The sequence below is a fragment of the Dromiciops gliroides genome, chromosome 4 (assembly GCF_019393635.1).
Source record: "Dromiciops gliroides isolate mDroGli1 chromosome 4, mDroGli1.pri, whole genome shotgun sequence".
In the NCBI taxonomy this organism is placed as follows: domain Eukaryota; kingdom Metazoa; phylum Chordata; class Mammalia; order Microbiotheria; family Microbiotheriidae; genus Dromiciops; species Dromiciops gliroides.
Window position 1 is genome coordinate 441,712,077 of NC_057864.1, and position 25,481 is coordinate 441,737,557.

Below are 25,481 nucleotides of genomic sequence, written 5' to 3' on the forward strand. Positions count from 1 at the left end.
ACATAACTCCCTTCTGTGATTAGAGAACAGTGGTCTGCAGCTGTGGACTAGACATATGCTGTCAGAGTAAATTTTTTTTCTTTATTATAGGATGGAGTTTGAGGAGGGGGTAGGTTATTGGGAAGTGACATCATTTTTAAAAAATGAATCATTTATATATTTTTTAATTAATAGGAAACAGATTTTGACTCAATAAAAGGAAGTTTTCTAATATCAAAAACTAGCCAGTACTGAAATAATGGGCCTGTCCAAAGTAAGTTCTCCATCCCTGGAGATATTTGAGTACAGGATGAATAATCACATATAGGGGTGTTTTCTGGGGATACTGTTCTCTACAAAACTTGTCTCCTAGAGACTGTGACAATAGCACCAAATATTGGTACCTGAACAGCTCTTTATGGTGGAGGTAGTCTTTTGAGATGCTGCAAACATAGAAGACAGAGAAATGTGGACTCTATTATGAAAAACTTAGGTGGATTCAGAACTAGTTGAATGGCCACATTAAAAGAGTAGTTATTGTTGGGGTAGGAAGTGTCCAATGGAGTGCCTCAGGGATCTGGACTTCAGCCTGTGCAGTTTACCATTTTTATCAGTGATTTGGATAAAGGTAAAGATGGCATGATCACCAAATATGCCTATGTGGCAGTGAGGTGGCACAGTAGAGAGAGCACTGGACCTAGAGTCAGGAAGACCTGATTTCAAATCATGCCTCAGATATTTACTAGCCATGTGATCTGGGCAAATCACTTAATCTCTGCCTCCCTTCATTTTCTCATATGTAAAATGAGAATTAAAATAATAGGACCTGGGGGCAGCTAGGTGGCGCAGTGGATAAAGCACTGGCCCTGGATTCAGGAGGACCTGAGTTCAAATCCAGTCTCAGACACTTGACACTTACTAGCTGTGTGACCCTGGGCAAGTCACTTAACCCCCATTGGCCCGCAAAAACAAACAAAACAAAACAAAAAAATTAATTAAATAAAAGGACCTAACTCTGAGGATAGTTATGAGAAAAAAATGAGATTATGTTTATAAAGTAATTTGCAAACTTTAAAGCCCTATATAAATGTTTATTATTGTTGTTGTTATTACTATAACACAAAGCTGGAAGGGATAGTGAATACACTACATGACAAAGTCAGAATCCAAAAATATCTTGTCTGGTGAGAAAGTTGGACTATGAATGTCAATAAACATGTAATGCCTTATATTTGCACTTAAAAAATAAAATTCACAGGCTAAAGAAGACATGGTTAGCTGTTTGAAAAAAATCTGAGTATGTTTTGTGAACTACAAACTCAATATAGGTTAGCAGAACAGTAAGGCAGCCAGAAAAAAAGCTAATGAAAACTTGGGCTTCATTAAGAAAGCCATAACTTCCAAAAATAAGGAAGTAATAGTTCCTCAGAGTTTACCCTAGTCATGTCATTTCTGGAGTATTCTGTTCCATTCTGGGCACCATAGTTTAAGGAATATATTGATGAAAGATGAGGAAGGACCCTGAGTACATGTAATAGGAGCTAGAAATGTATTTAGCTTTACTCAAGTATTTAAAGGATTGTCATGTGGAAGAGTCAAGTTAGCAGATACTAAGCATTTGCTATGTGTCAGGCACTGTGCTAAGTGCTGTGGCTACAAAGAAAGGCAAAAGATAATCTTTGTTCTCAAGACCCTCCAAGTCTGATAAGGGAGACAAAATGAAAATAGTTATGTTCTAACAAGATGGAGATAATCTCAGAAGGAAGGAACTAAGGTGGAGGACTAGGAAAGGCTTCTTGCAGAAAGTGGGATTTTAGCTGAGACTTGAGTAAAGGCAGGAGGTAGAGATGAGGAGGGAGAGCAGTCCAGGCATGGGAAATAGACAATAAAAATGCAAGAAATTAGGAGATGAAGTGTCTTGTGGGGGGAACAGCAAGGAGACCAGTGCCACTCAATCATAGAGTACATCTAGAGAAATAAAGTATAGGAAGACAAGAAATTGTAGAAGAGGTCTGGGTTTAAAAAACAAATAGAGGATTTTATATTTGATCTTGGAAGCAATAGGGGACAACTGGAGTTTACTGAGTAGGGGAATGATATGGCAGGCCTGTGCTTTACATAAATCACTTTGACAGCTGATTGGAAGATAGACTGGGATGGAGAGAAACTTGAGGCAGGGAGACGAACCAGAGGCTTTAGTCTGTTTAGAGGTCAAAACTGGGTACAATGAGTGGAAGTTGTAAAGAGGGAAATTTAGGCATAATGTCAGGGAAAAAAAAAAAACAACCAACCAAGTTCCTAACAATTTAAGCCATCCAAAAGTATAATGAGCTGCCTTGAGAGTTAGTGAGTTCCCTCTTATTGAGGGACAGACAAAGGCTGGGTGACCACTTGTTAAGTATATTATAGTAGAAATTTTTGGTATGTGTTAGACTTGATGGTCACTCCAGTCTCTTCCAACACTCAAAACCTGTGATTCTGTGGAGGGACCTATATTTTTTCTTAATTTTTTTTTAGTGAGGCAATTGGGGTTAAGTGAGTTGCCCAGGGTCACACAGCTAGTAAGTGTTAAGTGTCTGAGGCCAGATTTGAACTCAGGTACTCCTGACTCCAGGACCAGTGCTCTATCCACTGCGCCACCTAGCTGCCCCAGGACCTATATATATATATATATTTTTTTGCAAGGCAGTGGGGGTTACGTGAGTTGCCCAGGGTCACACAGCTAGTAAGTGTCAAGTGTCTGAGGCCAGATTTGAACTCAGGTACTCCTGAATCCAGGGCCGGTGCTTTATCCACTGCGCCACATAGCTGCCCCAGGACCTATATTTTTAATAAAAGGAAGCCATCCTCTTGAAAAGGGCATGTTTAAAAACGTAATGTGATTTTAAATACAAAAAGAATCAATCTGATTTTCTAATGAAAACAAATTTGTTTAGATTTTGATAGGTTTAAGAAGTAGTATTTCATTGATCATCCTATAATATTTAGAAAGGAGCATGATAAATCACAACTAAATTTTAATACAGATGTTACCTCTCTCAGCCTTAGTTTCCTAATCTGTTAAATGAGAGGGTTGGACAAGATGACCCCTAACATTCCTTAAAACTTTAGATTATGATTGTATAAGTGTTATATCTATCAATATGAGCAAGCTATGGCATGTGATAAACTTAACATCCTAAGGGCCTTATTTTTCTTATCTAATCTAACTCTTACTTAGGCCCATCAAAATGGTTTTTATGGGGTGGGGGGGGGAGACAGTCGGTCTGGGACCGAGCTCGGTTGCTGCCACTGCTGCCATCATACCAGCCTGTAGGGTGAGGAAAATGAGGCCCAGAGAGGGAGGCTTGACCCAAGGTCACACAGTTTCTGCTGCTAGGTGAGGATCCAGAATGGGAGATTTGGGAGCAGATTGGATCCAGCTTTGTGCAACATTACTACCAGTTATTTGATAATGTCAGAACCCAATTAGGAGCAGTATATATTGATGCCTCTTGCCTTACATGGGAAGGGCAGCAATTCCAAGGCAAAGCAGCCATTGTGGAGAAATTGTTTAGCCTTCCGTTTCAGAAAATCCAGCACAGTATCACAGCTCAGGACCACCAGCCCACCCCTGACAGCTGTATACTCAGTATGGTGGTGGGGCAGCTAAAGGCTGATGAAGACCCCATCATGGGATTCCACCAGATATTTCTATTAAAGAACATCAACGATGCTTGGGTGTGCACCAAAGACTTGTTCAGGCTAGCGTTGCACAATTTCGGCTGAACTTTGTCTTTCCAAGGCACCCACACTGTTTCCTTCTCTCTCCTCTTCCTGATATTATTCACACTTCCTCTCTCCCCAGCCCCTCAGAACACTCCAAATATCATACACAAGCCCACAAGGCCACAGTGGGTGGACACCACTGTGGTGTGGTGGCAGTGGCATCACTGTTTGAGTATGTTGTGCATGATGTTTGGACATTAGACTAGCCGTATCTGACAGGAGAAGTTTGTGTTGTACCAGCGCATGCCTTAGAAAGACTAAGTAATGCAAAAGGTTGTCTTTTTTTTTTTAATGTACTGACAAGTTGCTCTAGTAACCCAAAGAAATGAAGGAGAAAGCAGCAGCTGCATGTGCAGCCCAGATCTTGATTTGTTCAGATGTTCCAATGCCTCATTATACAATTAAACCATGAAAATTTTCTTTTAAAAAATGGTTTTTATGATTTTTATGCTTTAGCTAAAAATTGATTTTAAAAAAATTTGCAAACATGAACCAGGAATTTGCAATGATGATAAGGCAGGGGCAGTAGCTACAAAACTGCATATGGACTCAATTCCTTCTATGCTTGTCTGAAATACAAGATAATAATTCATTCTTGCCACATCCCCAAGACATACTTGCTACCTCTCATGTTTAGCTGAAAATTGGATGCAAAACTTATAAAATATTGAAAATTTTTTTCTGAATTAAAAACCTCTCTCCATGGACTGACTACTTCATTAAGAGGGGCTATATTAATTAATTAATTAATTTTTTAAAAAAGAGTGGCTATAATGCCACTTTTCCACCCCACAGGAAATTCGTGTAACAGTCCCATGCACATCCAGCACTCAATAGTAATAGCAAAGGCAGTTAATACATTAAGACCTGTATATCTTTTGAGATCATTGGACAGAAGACAAGCCTGAACATCAAAGGAAGTAAAAATATATGAATCCTACCTGTGGACCAGCAGCATCCTGGTTATCTGTGAGAACTTCCACCTGTCTCTTAAACAGTTCTAGCACAGCATTATAGACCAACTCATACTGCTCCTAAAGAACAACACAAACCAAGCATCAAAAGCCACGGAATTGTAGGGCTGGGTTAGAGGCTACGTGGCCCAGTGGAACCCATGACCTGTGGTCAGGAAACTTGGGTTTAAATCCTGCCTCTGACATTTATTAGCCATGCAATTGTGGTCACATCATTTAACCTCTCCAAGACTGTTTTTCGGATCTATAAGATGATGATAACAATGCTGTTATCATGCACCCTACAGGGTTGTTGTGAAGCTCAGATGAGAGGATGCATGTGAAATGTTCCGTAAACTTTAAAATACTATAGGAACGTCACTTACATTAGAAAAAAATGAGCATAAAAGTAGAAAATGGGAGAAGTTCCAATGGGTCAAATCCCATTAGAGAAAATTCTGAGGGACTGCCTCACTTTTTGTAGATGATAATAATAATAATAATTTGGAAAGTCTGGTGTGGTGGAAAGCATATTAAATTTTGGTATCAGAAGTCAGGAGACTGCTTCCTGGCTCAGCTATTTATGTGACTGTAGGTGAATTATTCAACCCCTCTGAACTTTTTCATCTATAAAAAGAAGGGGTTGTATGAAATGATTTCTGAAATCTCTTCCATTTCTAGAGCTGATAATTTTATTTGCATATATAATATTTTGTAGTTTTCAAAGCACTTTTATGTAATTGATCTTCACAACAGCCCTATGAGGTCAACAAGTCAAAAGCATTTATTAAGCATCTACTATGTACCACAGGCTGAGTCAATAAGAAAGGCTACAAAATTATATGCTATTTACAGATAAGGAAACAGGCTCAAAAAGGCCAAATACTTTCTCAAAATGAAATAATCCGAAGCAGAGCAAAGATTATACACCAGATTTTGAGCCCTAGACTAGTGTTCTTTCTATACTATGTTGCTGAAATGTTTCACATAATGCTTTTTTTTTTAATGGCCCACTGGCTGGGGCTTATAAATCTTAGATAAAGTTATAAATTTTCATTGTAAGGGAATTTAACTTCTGTCACCTGTTATAGTGCTGGTGGATTCCTATTTCTGCTATCTGATTTTTCTGCAAAAAATAGCTCAAGATACAGCAAACTAGTGTTTTAGGGGGTATCCATTGCATTGGCGTTCAGGTCCTCTTTTCATCTGAATGATATTGTTTAGGAATTTTCTCTTACTTTTACTTCATATGGTCTTAATTAAATTAAATACAAATTTTACATAAGTGAGCTATCAAAAGATAGTTCATACTTATAGCTGTTCAATACATCAGTAGTATCTCAGGGATTGGCATCTTGTTCATTTTCAGCCAAAATCTCTTTAGCTTTTGTTAAGAGAAAAGGAAAAGCAAGCAGGAAGTTTAAACATCAGTTATGCTTTATTTTCTGGGTGGAAGAAATTTTTAAAAAATGAGTGTCTTAATTCACTGCTCTTTGATGATGCCATAATATGGGAGTTAATTCCAAAACATTTCAGGCATTTTATAGTTGATTGAATAGTTGACTCAGAGCAGCTCTCATCTGGGGATGTTTCTTTGAAAAGGTACTTTTACACAACATTCCTAGAGAACATACATTGTGAGGCCTTATTCCATTTGCATGGACAGACCCTCCCTTTAAATCTGATAATGAAACTATCTCCACATCTTCATTTGATGAAAAAACTTTCCTACTTCAGAGGAAGGAGAAAGAAAATGCCCACAATCAACATGAGACAAGTTTGGCTTTTTTGGTTTTGTTCCCCCACTCATAGCCTCTTAATGGAAAAATGCAATCCTCTCTTGGTGTGGGGCAAATTGATAGGTTTATTTTGCAATAACTGTTTCTTCTTTGAGCTGACTCATTTGACCAAACTGTTTATAATTTCTAAGTTAAAATATTTGTTTTGTCAGTATCAAAACAGGAGACAAAACTGTCAACCCTTCTGTTAGGCTCACTGTTTTACTGCCTTATTGAGGCATCATGGTGACCCTGAATTCTTGAACTTTAAGTCAACAGAACCACAAGCTATGGCAGATCCTGCCAAACTGGAAAGTCTTTACAGAAAGGCCCTGCCAAAGATAGTGTATCTGTTGTTTAAGGCATACCTAAATAACAAAAGATTGACTACCAAGTAATTCATGCTTTTACAAAGAAACTCCTAAAATGTACAGAGGTTGTAAACCACATTGATGGAGAGTGTGACTATATTGATGAAAGCACAAATCTTATTAAAGTCTGTCAAGCTCAGAAGAGCTAGAAATTACATCCTTGTAGTACCATTATGAATCTTAGACATGAATAAAATAGTGCTAATCATTTTCTTTCCAAGTCTACATATAGTTCTCACTTTAAGCTCTTAACACATCAAAGCAAGGTGGACCTGTCTACCTAAATTGTAATGGCCAGATATACTGATTCACTCTTACTTGCCAGGACATTTGAGCCTAATGTGCATCTTGGAGATAAAGATCTCTGTAAGAGCTCTAAGAAAAATAACCCTACCAGTTACCCATGAAAGGGAAATCCAAAATCTTTGATGGCCTATTCCTTTGATAGTCAATCTATTTCCATGACTTCACTTCCCAATACGGTGCCTTACAGATAGTGGGTGCTTAATAAATCCTCGTTGATTATTTGGTTCTTGATTAGTCTATTATCATTACTACCAGTGGTTACATAGTGCATGGTCACACATGGTAGGTTCTTCATAAATGTTTATTGAATGACATCTCACGTTGTAATGACCCCTCTACTGGTTTCTACTTAGTTATCACTCACAAAAAGTGACTTAAGTAGCTGTTATGACAAGAGAAAGTTCTTTAAGGTGGTGGTCTTAAACTCTGATATAGGAAGGAAGGAAGGAAGGGAGGGAGGGAGGCAGGAAGGAAGGCAGGAAGGAAAGCAGGAAGGAAGGAAGGAAGGAAGGCTCAGACATATGCCATGGTCAGTTTACAATAAATCAGTCATACCTGAGTTTGCACTAAGGAAGGTCTCTGTGTCCGCATGTCTTGAATTAAACTAAAAATACTGAAGTTCACAGGAATTATCTGCCAAATGAAAGGAATAAAATCTTATTGCTTTTGACCCAGTGCCTTGTTCTCATGTCCCCATTGTCTTTTCTTCCCATGATACCTCAACATCTATTCTAAATCCATGCTAAAAACAAATGATTGCTGTCATGGCTGATAGGTCTCCACACATGAAGGGAAGGCAGGGAGGGAGAGAGAAGAGGAAGAGGGGTGGGAAGAGAAGTAAAGGACAAAGGAAAAGAAAAGAAACACAGAAGTTGGTGCTTTTGAAGACAATGTCTAACCCTGAAGTGCATCCACAAAACTCCTCTAAAGTGATTTTACATGATTTTGAACTCCCTATTTTTTTTGGAAGAGACAATGACTGAAACCAAAGACATGATTAGAGAAAATGTGCAGCAGATAAGGGTGAGAATTTATATGACATGCAATAACATTTTATCAGGTTTTTACTGCTAAGGTGTTTTTGTGGGGGAAGCTATAGTGATCTAAGTGTCTGGACCTATGTATATCACATTTCCCAAATTATCTTTCAGGCATCTAGGTGGTGCAGTGGATAGAGTGTTGGGCCTGGAGTCAGGAAGGCTCATCTTCCTAAGTTCAAATCTGGCCTCAGACACTTACTAGCTGTGTGACGTTGGGCAAGTCACTTAACCCTGTTTGTCTAAGTTTCTCATCTGTAAAATGAACTGGAGAAGATGGCAAACCATTCCAGTATCTTTTCCAAGAAACCCCAAATGGGGTCATGAAGAGTTGGAAACAACTAAAAATTGTCTTGCATGCAAGCCTAGGATGTCATGTCAAGTGAACAGGTAGGTATTCTATGAGAAAATTTAGATCAAATAGTAAAATCACAGATTTTACTCTAAGGAACCTTAGATATTATATAGAATAACTCCTGCCCTTGTTTTACATATAAGGAAATGGTGACCCAGAGAGGTTAAACTCTATCACATAATAAGCATGTAATAGAGCCAGAATTTGAACTCAGGTTCTCAGACTCTAAAAAAACCAATGCTCTCCTGCAACATTAATCCTCATCTAAAATCCACTCTAAAGTATTAAATGATATTGTATGTATGTATCAACAGCATGTATAACAATATTTTCATTGCAAAAGTAAATTTAACTTCTTCAGCATTGCTCCAAAATTTCCCTACCTCTTTATGCCGGTAGCCTAGCATTTATTGGTTCCATCAATATATTTCAAGTTCAGAAACGTTCTGTAACCAAATTCATTTGGGGAACATTGGTATAAGAACAAAACATTTTATAACCTATGATAGTTCAGGTCAAAGATCAGTGTAGAACAGGTGCATCTGGGAAAACAGCTCGGCTAAATGTGTGTAAAACTCACTCTCTGGCATGTAGAAAGAAAAACTGAAAATGTAAATTCAGGAAAACCTAAATTGAGAAACAGGTGTTTGGCAGAATGAAGCCATTTCTGGGTATCCCTGCTCCTGGGCAAGGCTGATGGGAAGGGCCTGCTGAGAGATACTCACTCCGTCTTTAAGCAGTTTCCAGGTATAATCAACAGCACAAAGAACACCAGTCCTCCCACAGCCGGCGCTGAAATGAAAAAAATCACAGTACTGGGGGGAGCGTCAGTTACCGGAAACGTGTCGTTTGCAGACATTTGGGAAATTTCATAAACAGCACTGACCAGGAACGTTCATGGAGGCAGTGAAGCTTGCCATCCATGTAAATACTTCCCGGAGCACATTCACCAGCTGCCAAATCCTTTCCTCCTAGACCAGCTGAGCGTCCTCACCTATCCTCTATAATCTCTCCTCTAATCACCTTTCTCACTAAGTGTTTTATCAGAAAAATAGAAACTCAAGATTCTAGTTCCTTTTTAAGCCAGTATGTTCTTGCCCTGAGCCACACACTCAAGTCCTAATCTGATGTTTCATCATGGTGTGAAGGTGACCCTGGGTTCTTAAAGACTTTGCCAACAGAACATAGGCTCTGGCAAGTCCCTAATAACCTGGAAAAGCTTCAACTGTGGGCCTGGAAAGAGACCACATGTCTTTTATTGCAAGGACAAGCCTAGCTAAATGCAGGGAGGCTCACCACCAGAAGGCTGACCATCAGGGGGTGAATTTTTCTGGCCAGAGCAAGGCATGTGCATCAGCTGCTAAGGCACAGGGGCTGTGGGGATGGGGAGGAGGAGGGTGGAAGTGGGGTTGTTATTTGCGTCAGTGGAGAAAGTAGCTACCTAGATGAAAGCACAGATAGTTTAAAAATACTGAAGTTGGAAAAATACTAACCCCAACTTTTCTCCTTCGTTGATTCATGTTTCTAAATTCCACTACTCACCAACCAACAGGCAGATAGGGCTTAGACTGCTCTGAATGCTAAGAGAAACTAATGGTGCTTCAATTATAGAAGAAGCTGTAACCTATGGTTTGTTCTAAAAGGAATCCCCATCCCCTCCCAGGCAGCACCGTACCTGCAGTGAATACAAATGGGAACACTGTCATCCTCTTGGTAACACCGCATCTCCCAGATAAGCTCAAGGATGGGATCTATAGATGAGGGCACATCGTGATCTGGCCAGTTCTTGTAATGAAACTGATAAATGGTTCGAGTTTCCTAAAGGAGGAGAGGGAGTTCCAAGTTGGAAACTGAGAGGTGCCTCCACTGTGAAAATCCAGCAGCTGCCACAAAGCAAAATATCCAAGATCGAATCCTCTTTGCCATCAATGCATTTTCTTCCAAGTGTAACAACCCACTCTCTAGTCATCTGGGCAGATTATACCGAAGATTTGCCATGATCTATGGCCTTGATATAAGCTGGTTGAGCTAGGTCCATCCCCACAGAGGAAGGAAATGGAAGCATGTTAACAAAAGTAGCCCCAATGATGAAGTCCAACTGTACAGCCACAGATACCAAAGGAATTCTAGCAGTTCCTGATTTGCCCTTATCAAATGCATGAATAGTGCTCTTGTCAGAATGGATGAATCTCAGGGACCTGGACTCTGTTTATCTCAGTTTGGTCTGCTTGGCAAAGTCCCTAGCACCTTTTGTCCTACTGAATATTAAATTCTTAGCCAGGAACAGCTCAAGCCACCCAGAATTATCCTTAAATTCTGAGTAGAGTTGGTTTCCTGGGTTGTGATAATGTGTGTGGCTTCAGTTCTCAAGACCCAAACAAGATTAAGGCCCAGAGAGAATATCCAATGAATCTATGTATATTCCTAGTGCCCTTTTACATATTATTATTAATAAACCCCACAGTTAGGGTAAAGGAGCGTGCAGCTATTTTAATATTCCTTGAAGTTCCCTAACCAGATTGTCACTATTAAGGAAGAGAAAGGAAGATGCTTCAGACTTACATTGTTCAACTTGGCTTTTAATGTCCTGATAACATAATCTGATTTCTTGTTTTCAGATTCCTAAAAAAGATATATTGGGGGGAAGATCAGTAAGATCTACTGACCAGATGCTTTGCATAGTAACGTAGGTCATTGGGATCTTTGTTCAGTAGGACAAGAAGATCTGACATACTCACACAGGAGATGGAGAAGGGGCCACACTGTAGAACGGTCTCTCCTGGCTCAGCCCAATAGCGCTCACACTTTTTCTGTGGCACAAAACAAGATGTCATGATGTCCCTCTCCTTTCAGTTTCTTCTGGGTAGCCAAAACTACTTCCTGTCATTTACTTTAGAACCTTTAATATGCTAGGGCATTAACCCCGTGTCATTCTGGTTATTCAAGGGCCTGGATGGTGAATGGCCTCTAGGTCATGTTGAGCCTGGAGACTAATTACTGAAAATAGGAAAGCTGCCTTTAAAGTTTTTTTTTTTGGGGGGGAAGGGGGACTGTCACCTCAAAGTAGGATTAGACTTGAGGATCAGTGGGATCAGTTTGGCCTCTGAGGGTGGAACTAGGAGCAATGGATGGAAGATGGAAAGAGGAAATTTTAGGTTTAATTCAAAGAACTTCCTGACAAAACCAGGCAAAAATGGAATGGACTGTTTTGGGAAGTGTGAGTTTTCATATGGCTAAAGGTCTCTGAACAAAGGCTATAATCACTTTTCAGGTATGCTATACAGAGGCACTGTGCTTTATGAGAAAAGCAGAATTGCATTAGTTCAAAAGAAATGTGAGATACACACATTTAGAGACATCTCCACTACAAATGTTCACATGGACTATGTATGCCCAACCTGTGGTAGAGCCTTCTGAGCTCAAATTGGTTTGATCAACCACAGTCAGGCACACTATACCTTGACCCCGACATAGTGGTGTCATTTTGGTCCTCTTCAAGCACAAAGGACAACAACCATGACCACTTTTCAGGTATGATATACAGAGGATTCTAATTCAGGTATGGGTTATACTAAATAGCCTCTGAGATGCTGTGATTCCTTTTAATGAGTGTCTGATGTGTGCCTAGGCTGTGCTAGAATCTGAGAAGGACACAGAAGTACAAAACATAGATTTTATGCTCAATTATACAATCTGGTTAGGGAGAGAAAATTGTAAAGGACTCCTGAGTCACTAGTGTAGGATACACACACATTCATTCATTCATTAGTAAGCCCTTTGCCAAGCAGGATTCAGTATGAATTCAAAGACCAAAAAATAATATTAATAATAATCACTGCCTTCAGTTTCCCTCCATGGGGTTAAAACAACATGTACATAGAAAATTAAATTCAAAGTAGATACATATTTCTTTCTGGGGGAAGAGTTCTAAGAACTGGGAGGACTGGAATAGGCTTACTCAGGAGGCTACACCTGAGTTGAGTCTTGAAGGAAGTCAGTGAGTTCAGAAAGTGAAGGTGAGGAAGGAATGCCTTCCCGTCATGACCAATGGCCAGTAGAAAGGGTCATAAGATTTTTTTATTTCCTTTTATTTTTATTGGGGGGTTGGGGTAGGCAGGGAGTTGGGAGGTAACAGAGCTGGCTGAAACCTGTCCCATGGGCTGTGAAAATATACATTAGGCCTCATCTATTCCTCACATAAGCCAAAAAGGGAGTCAAGGTTTCCTGAAGTCACTTGACTTGCTTTTTTTGAGGAAAGATCCCAAATGGAATCAAACTCCTTGGTTATTCTGGTGACATGTAAATTCCTTCCCACCCCCAACCCACAATTAGCCCATTCATTGGGACTTCTTTAAAATTTAGCTTTGTAGTTTTATAAATGTAGGATTTTACAAACTCAGTGTTTAACCCTGTGACTTAGTCTGTTTACAAATTTGTCTGACTTAGTTTGTTCAACCTTAATTGAAGGAAGCTTGAGATAATCTGTTTGAGTAGATAAAGCATCAGCCCTGGATTCAGGAGGACCTGAGTTCAAATTTGGCCTCAGACACTTAACACTTACTAGCTGTGTGACTGTGGGCAAGTCACTTAACCCCAATTGCCTCACTAAAAAAAAAAAAATTGTTACTCTGACATAAAAAGCCTCCTTAGAATCCTGATCTTTGTTAGGGATTATTTTTCTGAATCCTGAGCCTGTGCTTAAGCATAATAAAGCCTAGGTTTTTGACCGCTGTCATTTCTGTACTGTTGGCAGCAGTAAACTACCACATGATCTCAAAGAGATTATTCATTCCTCCTGTAACGAAAAGCACAGAGGTGAAAGACTGTACCGGGAATTGTGAGAAGGCCGGTTTGACTGGCACGTAGAGTCTGGAAAGATAAACTGGTGCAAGATTGTGAAGGGCTATAAAAGCCCAACGGAGATTTGCAGAGGGTCCGAGAGAAAAGGGGGCTACCTGAGCTTCCGTAACAAGGAAATGTTCTCTAAGAATAACAGTTTGGCAGTTTGAGAGACCAGAGGCTGGAGGCCTAGTTAGGAGGCTACTGGGATTGTGGTGATAGAGGCTGATGGGGCTTGAACTGTGGTGGTGCCTGTGGGAGTGAAGACAAGGGGGGAGATGGAGATAGAGAAGTAGAACCAACCAGCCCGGCAATAGACTGAATATGTACAGTGAGTGTGAGTGACTGTGACCCCAAGACTGAAAGGATGGTGGTATCCTCAACAGACATAGGAAGAGAGATAGGTTTTGGGAGATGATGAGTGGTATTTTGGACGTGCCTAAAGGACATTCTATTGGAGATTCCTAACAGGCTGTTGGTAATGCAGCACTGAAATTCAAGGAGGAGACTGGGGCTGGCTATTAAAATCTGCATCAAAGGCGGCTAGGTGGCGTAGTGGATAGAGCACCGGCCCTGGAGTCAGGAGTACCTGAGTTCAAATCCAGCCTCAGACACTTAACACTTACTAGCTGTGTGACCCTGGGCAAGTCACTTAACCCCAATTGCCTCACTAAAAAACAAAACAAAACAAACAAAAATCTGCATCAAGATGCTAGTTAAAGCCGATTGGACCTGATGAGATTGCTGAGAGAGACTGCAGAGACAGACAAGGACCCAGGACATGAAGGATGATCTGGCAAAGGGGACTGAGATCTACTTTGAGAAAAGAGCCACCAAAGCGGTAGGAGCCACATGACAGCTTCAGCATACAAACCCTGGGGGGAAGAGACTTTCTAGTAGTAAGTTCAAAAGGTAAAATCCTGAACAGAGAGCTAGAAAGATAAGGACTGAAAAATTAAGAGACCACTAAGAACCTTGGAGAGACCAGTTTCAGATGACTTTAGATGAGGTAGAAAGCCAGATAGCAATAAATTGAGAAATAAGTTGAGAGATGAGAAAATGAAGGCAGCAGGTAGACTTTTTTTTTTTCTTGGAGTTAGGCTACAAAAGGGAAGAGAATTAGAGGATAATAACTTGAGGGGAAATGGTGTTTGACTTGTTCTACTTGGCCCCAAATGGGCAGTGGTAGAAGCTACAGAGGGGCAGATTTTGACTTAACATAATGAAAATGTTCCTAACAATCAAGTGAAATGGGCCGCCACAGAAGGTGGGGAGGCCTCCTTCATTGCAGGCATGTCTCCAAGTGGGGCAGCACTGCCCCTCAAGTTGGGAGGACCTAAATTCAAATCTGACCTCAGATACTTACTAGCTGTGTGACCCTGGGCAAGTCATTTAACCCCAATTGCCTTAAATATGCGAGGCCATCTCTAGTCGTCCTGATATATATCTTGCCACTGGACCCAGAGAGAGAGGTTGGTAACTTTGCAAAGCCCTCCCTCACTTAAATCCAATTCATTCCAAGTCATGACATCACCTCGATGTCATGGTCCTCTTCAAGAAAGAAGGGCAATGTCTTTAAGGAGAAAGGAATCCTGAAATTCACTGATTTAGTTTGTGTGTATATAATACATTGTGTGTATGTATGTATATGTCCATAGACACACATACATATATGTGTACATATGTGTATGTGTGTATGCATATGTATGTGTATAAAGTCAGGACTGGAGATATCCCTGGACATTTAAGGTTAAGTGGAGATGTTCCTGGATAATTAGGGTTAAGTGACTTGCCCAGGGTCACACAGCTACCAAGTGTCTGAGGTGAGATTTGAACTCAGGTTCTCCTGACCCCAGGGTCAGTGCTTTATCCACTGTGCCACCTAGCTGCCCGACTTAATTTGAGCACTAAGCTAAAGGACGAACTTGGTCACTGAACACAAAGCATAATAGCAGACATTTAACTTCCCTAAGATGCCTGCTCTGGTTTCACCTTCAGTTTTCCCCTCTTCCCTCCAGGTTCTCCCTCTCTTAAGTAGAAAGTCTTTCCCAGACCAAGGTACTCACCTTTCCCATTTCAAACTCCATGCATGCCATAACAATGATCTATGAGGATGAAAGACACAAAGACATGAATGCCTGCCCAGTGAAATCCTGCACTTACCACACTAAGCCTTGAAGCCAAAAAATATGAACTGACGGGAAGTCACAGTTACTCCGAACTGCACTTCCAACTGTAAGAAAGAAGGAAACCATAGGAAGATGCACTAGAACATACCAGAACGCTGTATTCCCATATCATTCTCCAGAAGTCCAGAAGAGTGGTGGCCAGAGGCCCCTGCGTGGCGATGTATGCCTTGGGGCCATATACACCCTGAAATGAGACCCAGATTGTAGATGGGTGTATGAATCCAACCATTATTCCCAAGAGTCCTACGAGGTACCCTCCCCTCTCTTTGCTGCTACTCATAGAAACACTGAGTGCTGCCTTTTATAGTACCTTGATGAAGTTGGCATTGATATAGTGGGAATCCTCATCAGAAGTTATCAGGGACAGCTTTACCCTGCTATGATCAACTGCAAGAGAAAGGTACAGTGAAATGAGTGTTGGAACCAGGGGGCTCTAGGTATGTCTGTCCCTTGCACACTACTCTCATCATTTCTCTTTGGTCTGGACCTGTGACGTCCTAGGTTGAGGGAACTCCCTGAGGTGAAACACCAGCCACTTATGCAGATTGACAGTTGGTCTGAACCCATGTCACTATAGCATAATTGTCACCTAAATTATGGATTTATTAGGTATTTTAAGTATCAGCCTTCATTACATATCATTCCTGGAGAATGTGATTACAGTTATTGCTGCTTGTTGAAGTTTTTGGCATTTGGGCACCTGTGTGTCTTTTGTGATGAGCATTGACATGACAGCTGTGCCTGATGAACCTTGGACATTGAGTACCTTTCTACTTCTTTCTGGGGACAAAATAATGATCACTGGCCCTTACGTAGTGCTTTAAGGTTGACGAAATTCTTGAATAATAATAATAATAATAACTAGCATTAATAGTGCACCTACTACGTGCCAGGCACTGTAGGATTGTAGGACTAGGGAGACCCCCTTACATGCCTGTACACACTACACTGTCTGACTCATAATCTTTTTTTTTTTTTTTAGTGAGGCAATTGGGGTTAAGTGACTTGCCCAGGGTCACACAGCTAGTAAGTGTTAAGTGTCTGAGGTCGAATTTGAACTCAGGTACTCCTGACTCCAGGGCCGGTGCTCTCTCCACTGTGCCACCTAGCTGCCCCGACTCATAATCTTTTGAGCACAAATGTTTTTTTCTAGGTACTATACCGACAATCTCACAACAGCAACTTGTCTCTCTCCTTAAAAAGTAAACTGCCTCAGGGGCAGCTAGGTGGTGCAGTGGATAGAGCACCGGCCCTGGAGTCAGGAGGACCTGAGTTCAAATCCAGCCTCAGACACTTAACACTTACTAGCTGTGTGACCCTGGCCAAGTCACTTAACCCAATTGCTTCACCAAAAAAATAAATAAATAAGCTCCCTGAAGGCAGGGTTGGTTTGTTTTAGCATTTATATCATCATGCCTGACAAATAGGAAGTGCTTAATAAAAACTTTTTGAGCTTGGCCCTAAAGAAGGTAAGAAAAGCTCTCCCTTTCCTTCCCCCACCCCCCACCTTTGCCAGGGTTAGGGGGAAGGGCACCATTGTCATTGATCAGGAGTGTCTGATTTTGCAACCCCATTTGGAACTTTCTTGGCAGAGATACTGGAGTGGTTTGCCATTTCCTTCTTCAACTCATTTTACAGATGAGGAAATAAGGCAAACAGGGTGAAGTAACTATGCGCCCAGGGTTACATAGCTGGCAAATGCCTGAGGCCAGATTTGAACTCAGGAAGATGAGTCTTCCTGACTCCAAGCCCAGAACTCTAAACACCAAGCTACCTATCTGCATATTGCATGTGTTAGATTTTTTTTTTCTTTTCAGTTTGGCTGGGTTTTTTTCCTCTTCCTCTTCTTTATTTTTTTAAAAAATTATTTGTTATAAGGAACAGCTCTATGAGTATGAGTTACAGAGAGAAATCTAGGCAATGTAAAAATAAAAGAAGGCAACTAAAAATCTATTTGGAAAAATGCTTATTGATTGACAAATTGTTGTTTACTGAAGAAATAGCTTATTATCTTCAGGCGTACATGATAAGAGCCAAAAGTCATTGTTGTATTCCAAGATTAGAGACAGTAGTGGATAGAAGGTTTAGGAAAAGGCATGGCAAAGACAGTTGGTGAGTAAATTTAGGAGGACAAACAAATTTGTAAAGAGAAATAGAAACATCCTCTACTTACAAGGCAAGATGTCCTTGTATCTGTTTTTCTTGATATTTTCTGGCTTCTCAGCCACGGTTGTAGGGTATGTTTTATCCATCTTATACTTGGTAGATTGCCTTTTCAGCTTCTGTAGTGAAACAATAAAGAGAAGAAGAGAAAATAAGAAGAGAGCAAAGAGCTAGATGACAATCCCTAGAGAGCCTCCTTTTCCACTCTAGCTGCCTGTACTCTAGACAGTCCCACAGCACATCTATGGGGAAAAGAAATGTGTCATGTCTGGTATTTAAAGAATGGAAACATCACACTTGCTACAGCTGAGCCACAAACACCTGCAAGTCAGAGGTGAGGCTGTGGTGAATGTTTGAAGGTCCAGGCCTGCATCTTCAGAAAAGAAAATTCCATCTCCAACCAAAGAACCAAAGTATCAGAGATGAGGTGGGGGGTGGGGTGGGGGAAGAGAGAGAAAGAGAATAATATTTTCTTGCAGAGATCACTTTTTTTCAGCTAGAAGATAAACAGAAGCTAAATACAACCTCCCTGTGCTTCCTGCCCAAAAATGCTATAAGAAGAATGTGAGCACCTTAAAGTCATAGACAGGTTTTCTGTTTTGACCTCATATATCTAGCAACTAGTGTAGTACTAGGGTAGAAACATTTTCTTAGGGCCCTACCACATGGGCTGAACTATCTTTTCCTAGGGCCCTAAGCCATGCAGGCTTAGTGTTTCCTTAAAAGAGATTGAAACTGGGGGCAGCTAGGTGGCACAGTGGATAAAGCACTGGCCCTGGATTCAGGAGGACCTGAGTTCAAATCCGGCCTCAGACACTTGACAACTTACTAGCTGTGTGACCCTTGGCGAGTCACTTAACCCCCATTGCCCCCCCCAAAAAAAAAACCCCACCACCACAACAACAACATAAACCACACACACACAAAAGATTGAAACTATCCTCTTGACTTAATTGCTCCAACAGACCAAGGGTCCATCCGTTTACCAGGCTCCCAATCACCTAAGGATATACAAAGATGGTCTAGGAAGAGTCAGGACTTCTCATATTTGTCAGATGTCCTATTGCCCTGAAAGTCACGGCACGCTGCTGATCAGACACTTTTCTGTGTGGAGATGAGTAGAGCTGTGTCTCCCTATATCAGTGCTGTATCTTTGCTGTGTGTTCTGTCCATGCTATGGCTAAGTCAACTTCCTCATTAGATGGTCTATGAGAGTCTTTGTTCATTCCATTCTTGAATCTGAACAGCCAGAGGGACTTGGTCTCCAACAAGTTTTCCTTTTACATAGCAAGGACTTAATAAATGTATATTGAACTGATGAATGGATGTGTTTGGGAAAAGTTACTTTTATCTTTTTGAATCTAAATTGTAAGCAAAGTCTGTTAGGGTGGCTTTAACTCAGTGACTCAGTCCTACGGCCCATCCCTTCTAATGCAGCATCATAATCTATTGGAAATATTCAGGTAAGTGTTTGTAAAGTCATTAAATAAGCTTTTACTAGAAAGCAGAGTATCCCCTTGGAACTATTTCCATTTACTAGTGTTGGCCTGCCCTCCAAAATTACAGGTCAAAGGAAATGCCAGCAAATAACTTGGGCAACTCATAAGAGATGACTTAGCCATTTTTTTATGCATTTCCACCTCATGTATCATTCAAGAATCCCCATCAAGTCAAGACCCGACTTTCTTGATATCCCACTCAATTTGAGAAGGGGAAAGATCATTGGAACTCAACAAATAATTATCTAACTAAATTAAAATGCAAATTCTTTATTACCGGACAGGGTCTATTGGCCTGTATGTTTTACAATCCTCACTATTTTAACTCTTCCTCTGTCTTGAAGTTCATTCTTCTCTTAGCCTTTGTGACATATTATCCTCATCCTTCTCCTATGCCTCTAACAGTTTCTTCTTAGTTTCTTTTTTCTCCTCTACTCTCCTGACTGTACATTTCCCAAAGTTCAGTCTTTAACCTTCCACTCTTGTTTCTATAGAGAGAAACTAGGAGGTACAATGGACAGAATGCTGAGTCTGAAGTCCGGAAGATTGGAATTCAAATCTAGTCTCAAACACTTAATAGCTTTGTGACCCTAGGCAAGTCACTTAACCTCTTCCTGCCTCAGTTTTCTCAGCTGTAAGTTAGGGCTGATAATAGCACTACATCACAGGGTTGTTGTGAGGATCACATGAGATCTCTATAAAGTGTTTAGCATGGAGCCTGGTCTATAGTAGGTTCTACATAAATGCTTATTCTCTTCCCTCTATGTACTCTTCCCCTTAGAGATTTCATTTACTCTCTAGCTACTATCTCTACACAGGTAAGTACCACATGGATACCTCTGGTCTGGACCTGTATGCCAGGCTTTTACCCTGTATCTCAATAGCAGTTACACATTGTCTTCTTTGATATCCTGGCATTACCTTAAACTCGACACATTTAAAACCAAATATCATCATCTTCCTATTTCCCCATGTTGGCTCACCCTCTCAAGTTCCCTGTTTCTGTCCATTGTACTTATACTTCTGGGAACTCAGGCTCGGAATCTTTCATATTTAACTCAGTCTTTCAACTTGCATATGCATTCGGCCACCAAGGTCTTTGTCACGGCCCACATGCCACACCCTTGCTTTGCATTCTCGCTGCCACTCTCCTAGTCCAGGCACTTAGCAAGTCAGAGCACTGTACAATCAGGAATGAATTCTGGGATCATAGAATTTATCCCATCTAGTCCAATCCACACTAGAAAAGGAATCCTGGCTAGATCTTGCCTGACAAGTGGTTATCCAGTCTTTGTTGCAAGACCTTCAATGAGGGAGAATCTGAATATTCCACTTTTGGACCACTCTGATGGGGGTGGCTAGGTGGTGCAGAAGATAGAGCCCTTGACTTGGAGTCAGGAAGACTCATCTTCCTGAGTTCAAATCTGGCCTCAGACACTTAACTAGCTGAGTGACTCTGGGCCAGTCACTTCACCCTGTTTTGTTTCAGTTCCTCATCTGTAAAAAGAGATGGGGGCAGCCAGGTGGCGCAGTGGATAAAGCACCGGCCTTGGATTCAGGAGTACCCGAGTTCAAATCCGGCCTCAGACACTTGACTTATTGGCTGTGTGACCCTGGGCAAGTCACTTAACCCCCATTGCCCAGCAAAAAAAAAAAAAGATGGAGAAGGAAATGGCAAATCACTCCATTATTTTTCCCAAAACAAGCCCAAATGGGGTCACAAAGAGTGGGATACAACTGAAACACACCTGAACTGATAGTCACAAGCCTAACTGACAATGTAATATCAAGTCTAAATTTGTCTCTGCAACTTCCAACCATTGTGCCTGGTTCTTTGAGAAGAACTGACTTCAGAGTCAGCCAGGGTTGGGGTTCAATTCCCTTTTCAGATGCTTTCTAGCTGGGCAGTCCTGGGCAAGCCACTTGATCTCACTCAGCCTCAATTTCCCCATTTGCAAAATGAGGAGATTAACTCGATGGCCTACAAAGTCCATTCAAGCTCTAAAGCCAAAGAGAATAAACGTAGTTCCTCTTCCACTTCCATCCCCCATTTTAAAAATGAAAAAATAGTCCTGAACATGTTAAATGACTTGCTCCGTTAACTCCCATAGTCAATGGGAAAGCCAGGATTTAAAATCAAGTTCTCTGATTCCAAATCCAGAACTCCTACTACACCATCCAGGTACCGCACACAAATAAACGTTAATATAGCCAAAGACCAAACCTCTTCAATCAAGGACTTTCAGAAACTCAGGTTTGGCTTTGCTTTTGTCTCCTGAAGGGCATGAAGTGCAGAAAGCAGAAAAAGGGAAATATTTCAGTGGCTTGTGTTACAAAGGAATCAAGGGAATAATAATTTATTAAGCCCTTACAATATGTCTGGCACTGTGCTAAACACTTTACAGCTATTGTACAACAACCCTGTGAAGTAGATGCCATAATTATCCCTTTTTTACAGTTGAGGAAACTGAAGTTAAGTGACTTGGCCTGGGTCACACAGCTCTTGAGTGTCTGAGGACAGATGTAAACTCAAGTCTTCTTGATTCCCAGCTCTTTGCCTTTGAGCCCCCCTCTTATGTCCTAGCAACTCTGGTTTTTAAATCCTTAGATAGGATTTTTTCCCCCACAAAGAGTAGTGTCAGGTTTAGAGTTTCTCCACTGTTGGGTTTGGTTTTTTTGTAAAATATTACTGTAGGGGGCAGCTAGGTGGTACAGTGGATAAAGCACCAGCCCTGGATTCGGAAGGACCTGAGTTCAAATCTGGCCTCAAACATTTGACACTTACTAGCTGTGTGACCCTGGGCAAGTCACTTAACTCTCACTGCCCTGAAAAAAAATATTACTGTATAAATTCAGCCATGCTATGAGGCAAGGAATCCATCCTAGTGTGGGGAAGGTAGCCACTGAGGCCAGTTTGAAACAAGCTAACTATGAGTCTAGTTTGGTTCCCCTAGACTGATACAATAGCCACCTCACTGTTCTTACTCCGAAGCTAACCCATTCTAACACATCCTATATAATGATGCCAGATTAATCTTTTAAAACTCTACTTACATTATCATGCAAGTATCTTTGACTTGGGAAGAGCATATTTCAGAGTTCAGAGAAAGGATAGATAGGATAATGAGACAACTAGATGGTATAGTGGATAGAATATTGGATTTAAAGTAAGGAAGAGCTGAATTAACATGCAGCCTCAGACACTAGCTGTGTAATTCTGGGAAATTCACTTAACTTCTCAGATTCGGTTTCCTCATCTATAAAATGGGGATAATAATAGCACCAACCCCCAAAGGACTATAAAGGAGAATATAAAGTGCTTTTCAAACCTTAAAGAGCTATTGGAATGCTACCTAACATCATTATTATTATCGTCATTTTATTATTATCTCATGGACTAAAATTCCATTGGTAGAGTCAGTCCAAGAGGAACAGGAAGCTCAATAGAAAGAAATTCTGAAGACAGTAGCAGAAATAATTTCAAGGACAAGGAAAAAGGGGTTCCACAAAGATACTAATGTGAATGTAGAAGAAGCTTCTTAACAAGTTTAGATTTTTTTTTTTGGCAGAGCAACGAGGGTTAAGTGACTTGCCCAAGGTCACACAGCTAAGTAAGTATCAAGTGTCTGAAGCTGGATTTGAACTCAGGTCCTCCTGAATCCAGGGCCGGTGCTTTATCCACTGTGCCACCTAGCTTCCTCCTCCATCTCCTATATTACTGTTGATTAGGGAATAGCTAAATGAATGGTGATAAATAAAAGCAATAGAATTTCATTGCACCCTAAGAAATCACAAACAGGAATTCAGAGAAACATGGAAAGGTAGATGAATGGATGTAATGAAATAAGCAGAAGCAAGAAAACAACACATAACAACTACAGTAACGTAGGCAGAAAGAACTACCAAAAAGTCAAAGTGAATGCTGAGGAGTGGTAATGACCAAAGCTGGCCTTGAGAAGAGGTAAGAAAATGAGCTTCCCTCCTTCCACTGAAGAAGTGAAACACTGGGGGCTTTTGCATCTGCTCCACGTGTAGGAAGCAGAGACCACTAAAAGCCAATGTCGCTTCATCAAGAGCAGGTCATGTTTGACTAACCTCATTTGCCTTCTGATAGGGTAAGTAGCCTGGCAGATCAGGAGAATGTGGTTGACCTAGCATGCTTAGATTTCAGCAAAACACTTGACAAAGTCTTTCGTGTTCTTCTTGTAGATAAGATGGAGAGATATGGGCTAAATGATAGCACAATCAAGTGGATTCAGTACTGGTTGGATGGACTGGACTTTAGTCATAAATAGTTTGATGTCAACTTGGAAAGTGAGTCAGTCAGTCATTAAACATTTATTAAGTGTCTACTGTGTACCAGGCACTGTGCCAAGACTACACTTTACATAATTATAGGTTTTAGAGAAGATGCCAGCCTGCATTGGAAGATGAAGTTTCCTATACCAATAAAATCATAGGTCCAGTCTATAGCCCTGATCCCATCTTCCAACTACAGATCCATTGCTCTCTCTGCTCTATGCTGATGTGATGAGTTCATAAGTTTATAAAATGAAGCACCATGAGAATAAATCTGAGAGATTTCTTCTAAGGAAATCAAAGATAGCATAGAGTAGAAGGTGATATTTGAACTATTTTAAAAGGTCAGGTAATATTTAAATGGGTAAGATGTATTGGAGATCATTTTAGACATCTAGTATTTAAAACCTTTCACAATGTGACCCTATCTTGCTTTTTTAGCTTTAGCATATATATATATAAGTTATTCCCCTCTATATACTCTGCAATATTGTCAAGCAGGTTGTCTTGCATTCCTCGCACATTACACTCTAACTCTAGTCTATTTGCTTATGCACTGGCTGGTTCCCATGCCTAGAATGCTCTTGCTCCTTATTTCTTTCTCTTAGAATCTTTCGTTTCCTTCAAGGCTCAAATGAAACACCATCTTCTGGAGGACTTTCCTTGTCCCCCTGGCTGTTAATGCTCCCCCCTGCCCCTTACCTCCACCCAAGGTTACCTTGTATCTTTTTTGTATGTGTTTTGTGTATATGGCTTGTCACTGATTAGGGCATATGATGAAGCCCATAAAGTGGTCACATTATTTGACTATATCAATATATTTCCATTGGGCTAGAACCAGCTGTCATGGTTTACATTATTAGGACTTCAAATAGTGTGAATTCAAATACTTGCAACTACTTCACAGGATTCATTATTTGCACTAAATAGGCCCTGGCTGTATCTCTATATGTTCATGTTGTCTCCACTGTAAGAATTCAAAGTCCTTGAGAGAAGGTATTGTTTTTTGTTTGTTTGTTTGCTTGTTTGTTTTTTGTGAGGTAATGGGGATTAAGTGACTTGCCCAGGGTCACACAGCTAGTGAGTGTCAAGTGTCTGCAACCGGATTTGAACTCAGGTCCTCCTGAATCCAGGGCCAGTGCTTTATCCACTGTGCTACTTAGCTGCCCCTGAAAGTATTGTTTTAATTGTGGTTTTGTATCCCCAGGACCTGGAACATGATAGGTATTAAAAATGCTTGTTGGTTAGTTGACTAATTAATAAAAGGGAAGAACATGAGCAACTGTCAAGAGGTAGCAAAATGAGATACATGTTTAGGGAATAGCAAGTGGTTCAGGTTGAAGGAGGCAGTAAAAGACAAACCTAGAAAGATAGGCAGGAACCAGATTGAAGAAGGTCATAAATGTCAGTCTTAGGTGTTTAGACTTGATTCAGTAAATAGTTGGTAGTTGGTAGTCATTGAAGGTGTTCAAGAAGCTGAGAGATTCATTCTTGTGCACTAAAAGGATTAAGATGGCAGTTATGTGAAAGATGAATTGGAAAGATGCTGGCAGTGGAAAACTAGTTAAATTGTGGTTGTAGTAGACCAGGCCAGAAGTGAGGGAGTGATGGTCTTGAGAATGGAAAGGAGGGAATAAAGGTAAGAGGTAAAATCAAAAGGATTTCTCAACTGATGAAAGTCAGAGAAGGGGGATGATTCAAAGACGACTCTAAAGTTTCAACCATATATGTCTAGGAGGATGACAATCCCATTGAAAGAAATAAGAAAGTTTGGAGAAGAAGCAGGTTTTGGTGGAGAGATGAGTTCAGCTTTGAATATTTTGAGTTTGAGATACCAGTGGGAAGTTTTGAGGAGGTGTTGCAATGGTGATGCAGATCTCAAGCCCTGGAGAAGTCAAGGCTGAAGGTTCAGATCTGGGCACAGACCCAATAAAGATCATACCTG

General features: G+C 40.7%; 2 protein-coding genes across 2 annotated transcripts in view; one reads left to right on the plus strand and one right to left on the minus strand.

Annotated features, from left to right (window-relative positions):
• The window catches only part of PTPN22 (protein tyrosine phosphatase non-receptor type 22), a 74,104-nt gene that overhangs the window by 34,947 nt on the left and 13,676 nt on the right, over nt 1-25,481 (minus strand). The window contains 10 exon segments of the mRNA XM_044004978.1: nt 4,689-4,781; nt 7,711-7,788; nt 9,273-9,339; nt 10,223-10,365; nt 11,110-11,169; nt 11,286-11,357; nt 15,453-15,491; nt 15,664-15,759; nt 15,886-15,962; nt 17,749-17,857. Of these exon segments, the coding sequence (XP_043860913.1) occupies nt 4,689-4,781; nt 7,711-7,788; nt 9,273-9,339; nt 10,223-10,365; nt 11,110-11,169; nt 11,286-11,357; nt 15,453-15,491; nt 15,664-15,759; nt 15,886-15,962; nt 17,749-17,857 (834 nt within the window).
• Nucleotides 1,130-3,747, plus strand: LOC122753524 (nuclear transport factor 2-like). The gene is made up of 2 exons (XM_044000914.1): nt 1,130-1,163; nt 3,359-3,747. Exons 1-2 carry the CDS (start codon nt 1,130-1,132, stop codon nt 3,745-3,747), a joined length of 423 nt encoding a protein of 140 aa, XP_043856849.1.